At 41.8% G+C, this 3766-nt stretch overlaps 1 protein-coding gene across 1 annotated transcript in view; it reads left to right on the top strand.

The window, feature by feature from the left end:
* The first annotated feature begins 2808 nt into the window (after positions 1-2808).
* LOC116845722 overlaps positions 2809-3766 on the top strand; it is a 16165-nt gene continuing 15207 nt past the window's right edge. Inside the window, exons 1-2 of the mRNA XM_032818762.1 lie at positions 2809-2942; positions 3562-3659. Coding sequence (XP_032674653.1) covers positions 2867-2942; positions 3562-3659 — 174 coding nt within the window. The 5' untranslated portion in view covers positions 2809-2866. The remainder of the gene's footprint in view (positions 2943-3561; positions 3660-3766) is intronic.

The following is a 3766-nucleotide window of genomic DNA, read 5'->3' as shown; positions in this document are numbered from 1 at the left end:
AATCGACGTAAAGTCATGCTTTTGCACGACAACGCTCGACCACACGTTGCCAAAGCCGTCAAAGAAACACTGATGCAGCTCGAGTGGGAAGTTCTCCCGCACCCAGCGTATTCACCAGACTTAGCTCCTTCGGACTATTACTTGTTCCGGTCGATGCAGCACGGCTTGGTGGATACACACTTCAGAAATTACGAGGATGTGCGAAAATGGATCGACGAATGGATTGCATCAAAAGACCAATCGTTCTATCGTCGCGGAATCTACGCGTTGCCCGAAAGATGGGAAAAATGTATAGCTAGCGAGGGAAAATACTTCAATTAATGTATTTTTTGCTTTTGATGTCGAAATAAATGAGTTTTTTTAAACAAAAAAACCGCAGGAACCAAGTTTACCACCTAATAACTTCGAATAAATGTGATATTAAAAATCGGCGCAAAATAATTTAGAAAATAACGTGGCAGTTCCCGATGTACTCGTCTCGACGGTTGAGAGTGTTATGGCGTGACGCCGAACACGTGCTCGCGCACGTGAGTTATATGATCCGGCCGCGCGCCCCCCTAAGCGCCGCTCAGTCAGCGGCACGAGCGGACCGTTACGACGGTATGTTTACCTAGTGTAGAATGTAAAAACCAAACTGAGGTAACACGCGGCATCTTGACAATAACAACAATATAAGGGTGCTATTTCACGTGTCGTACGGATACGTACGGATACGTTTATTAGTTGGCGAATAGAGTATTTCTAAGTTCTCTGTTCATCAACCAATGAACTTCCAAAAAACTTGTACGACACGTGAAATATCAGCCTAAGAAGACAAGAGAGAGAGTGTGTTGGAGCGAGAGCATGGGTAGCTCAGTGGTATAGAACAATCGCCCGGCAAGCGAAAGACCCGAGTTTGAATCCCGGCCCAGCAAACTCCTGCTTCCGATATACTTTTCTCTCCGACTCTTAAACTAGCCTTTATGGAGTCTTGAGTTTTTTGAGAGCCTTTGCCTAGATATTGTTATTACCGATTATTCGATCATCATTATTTCGTTATTATCCACTCGCGGATATTATCATACGATTGTCAAGCAGATATTATTATCACTACCATTTAATATTCGAATATTATTACTTCTTTATTCGGTTCTTATATAATTTATGCGGTTATTATTTAATTATTGCTATTACGCGTAGGAAAGCAACTCGGGCGTGCCGTTACGATTTCTTTACCTCGTCTTTGTTCAGTTATTATTGTGTTGCCCAGTTATTATTATTCATTGTTATTACCGATCATTCGATATCGTAATTTAGTTATTATTGTACGGTTGTCGATCAGATATTATTATCACTACCATTTATTATTCGAATATTATTACTTTTCTATAATAATTATAATAATATCTGATCGACAATCGTATGATAATAGCCGCGAGCGGATAATAAGGAAATAGTAATGATCGAATAATCGATAATAACAATAAATAACAATAACTAGGCAACGATGATAATAGCTAAACAAAGACGAGATAAATTGTCGAAACGACATGCCCGAATGACTTTCCTATGCGTAATAGCAATAATTAAATAATAACCGAATAAATTAAATAATAAACGAATAAAGAAATAATAATACTCGAATATTAAATGATAGTGATAATAATATCTGCTCGATAATCGTGTGATAATATCCGAGTAAATAACGAAATAGTGATGATCGAATATTCGGTAATAACAATACCTCGACAACGACTCTAACAAAAACTCTACTCCACAAAGGCTAGATAAACGAACTGTCGTAACGTCTCGCTCATGTCGTTGACTGAGGAGAGCGCGCGCCCGGGTCATATCACATATATGCGCGAGCACGTGCTCGAGCGTCACGCCATGACACTCTCAACCGTCGAGACGAGCACATCGAGAGCTGCCGATGATCTAGTTTTACGATAATATCGCTGCCAGCTCGCTTACGTCGCGCCTACGTCGCGCCTTACTTCGTGCCTACGTCGCGCAGTCCGCTCATCAATGGTAAGACAAGAATAGAGCGATTGGACGTCTGTCTTTCTCTAACTTATTATCATTGTACGGAAGTACAACAGGCACGAACCAGACACATTTTACCGTTACCATCGCGAAAATACGCCTAACGAACGTAGTAAAGGCACACTTTCTTAGATGGCGCCTCGAAAATGCGCCTAGCTCTAGCCCTTGAGATCAGGTTAGTAGCCACTCTCATGCTTCTCTCTGCTGTTACCAACGATGAAGTACCATAGAGACTATCGTCGACCTCTGGTAAAATTTCGTGACTGTCATGAAACCCGTGGATAATCGCAGAGTGCTGACATTACCGACTGCCATTCGACACAATTACTTAGATACATGTATAGGCCACCCAAAATATTGACAATCATGTGAACTCTCGCTCAGACCGTTGGCATTTAATTCTCGTCAGTGACTTCATGTTTATTTGCATTGAGAATGATTAAAAGTGGATTACACTTTGGAATTATGTATTCCATCGGATAACTAATCGAACAATCTACAAATTTGCAATTCGCCGAATAACGAGACACATCCACTTTTTATTCCAATCGAATTTCACTTTCTATTTTCTCGTATCACGTGACGTTGTCCTTATTGGCATCGCGGTGACCGACAATGACAGCGGCGCGCCTGGTAACGCAACTAGCGTGTTAGCCGGGTAGTGTCGCCGATTGGTCAGCCGTGTGAGCATGGAAACCAATCGGCCAATTGCAGTTCGTCGTCACGCTTCGGTCCGCGGGACGCCGTATGCGCAGAAATCCCGTCTCTGGCTCCTGTCTGACATATATTATGCTCGATGCTAGGATTTTCCGTCGCAGCTGGCTGATAACGGCGTAACATCATGGCGGTTAGCGACAAGAAGCCGATGTCACGTCTAATGAAACTCGCCAACAAATTCAATTGCTTCTACCTGTCAGGTAAGTGAAAGCGGCGAGCCGTGCTCACACTATTCCGTATCGTCTCAATTGACACGTCTGCTGGTCGTATGATAGATAGGAACGCACGGCTACCATCCGTACGAACCGCCGAAAATATTGATTTCGAGTGTTGTATGACAAGATATACACTTCCTTTGACGTTTCCATTCGAAGTGACGAGTCAAATTTCGAGGAAATGTACGGCGCAATTAACGGCGAGTCGCGTGTGCTCCTCCCGTTTCTCTTGTTATCGTCGCTTGTTACGTGCCTCTCCCGAAAAGCAGCGGTTCTCGAACAGTCCTGAACTTTTTTTGTCAAGACAGATACAATCGACATTCCCTTTAGAGATGAAAGACCATTGTTCGGCGAGAGATTTAGACGTGTCGCGCATATTTCCGAATAGATCCGATTAACTGATTCCTATATTCGGATAACAGAACTGTGAAATGCCTATAAATTTATTGTATATTGTCTTATGCATACTACTTCTAAAGGAAAATGTTACTTAGTGACTATTCTGTATGATCTCTATGTGTTGTTGTATATGAGAGCTATAGTCATTAATGTGAATTATAATATTTCATTTGAGTATTATTATGTATATGCTTTTGTTTCTTAGGTTTTCATACAGGAGAATACAGAGCATTTGTTGTCGATGGGCAACAAGTTGGTCTTGTACGTCTAGATGTAATGAAGGAAATTTTAAACTATCCTCAAGTAAGTTTGTCCACTTTGCATTTTCTATTGACCTGTCAACTACCTAGTGGCATACACACACACACACACACACACACACACACACACACACACACACACACACACAC

This window comes from Odontomachus brunneus, unplaced genomic scaffold (genome assembly GCF_010583005.1).
Source record: "Odontomachus brunneus isolate Ranch 3 - 2012 unplaced genomic scaffold, Obru_v1 Obru_scaffold_057, whole genome shotgun sequence".
In the NCBI taxonomy this organism is placed as follows: domain Eukaryota; kingdom Metazoa; phylum Arthropoda; class Insecta; order Hymenoptera; family Formicidae; genus Odontomachus; species Odontomachus brunneus.
Note: the sequence above shows the minus strand (reverse complement) of the source record. Positions and strands in the feature narration are given on the sequence as shown.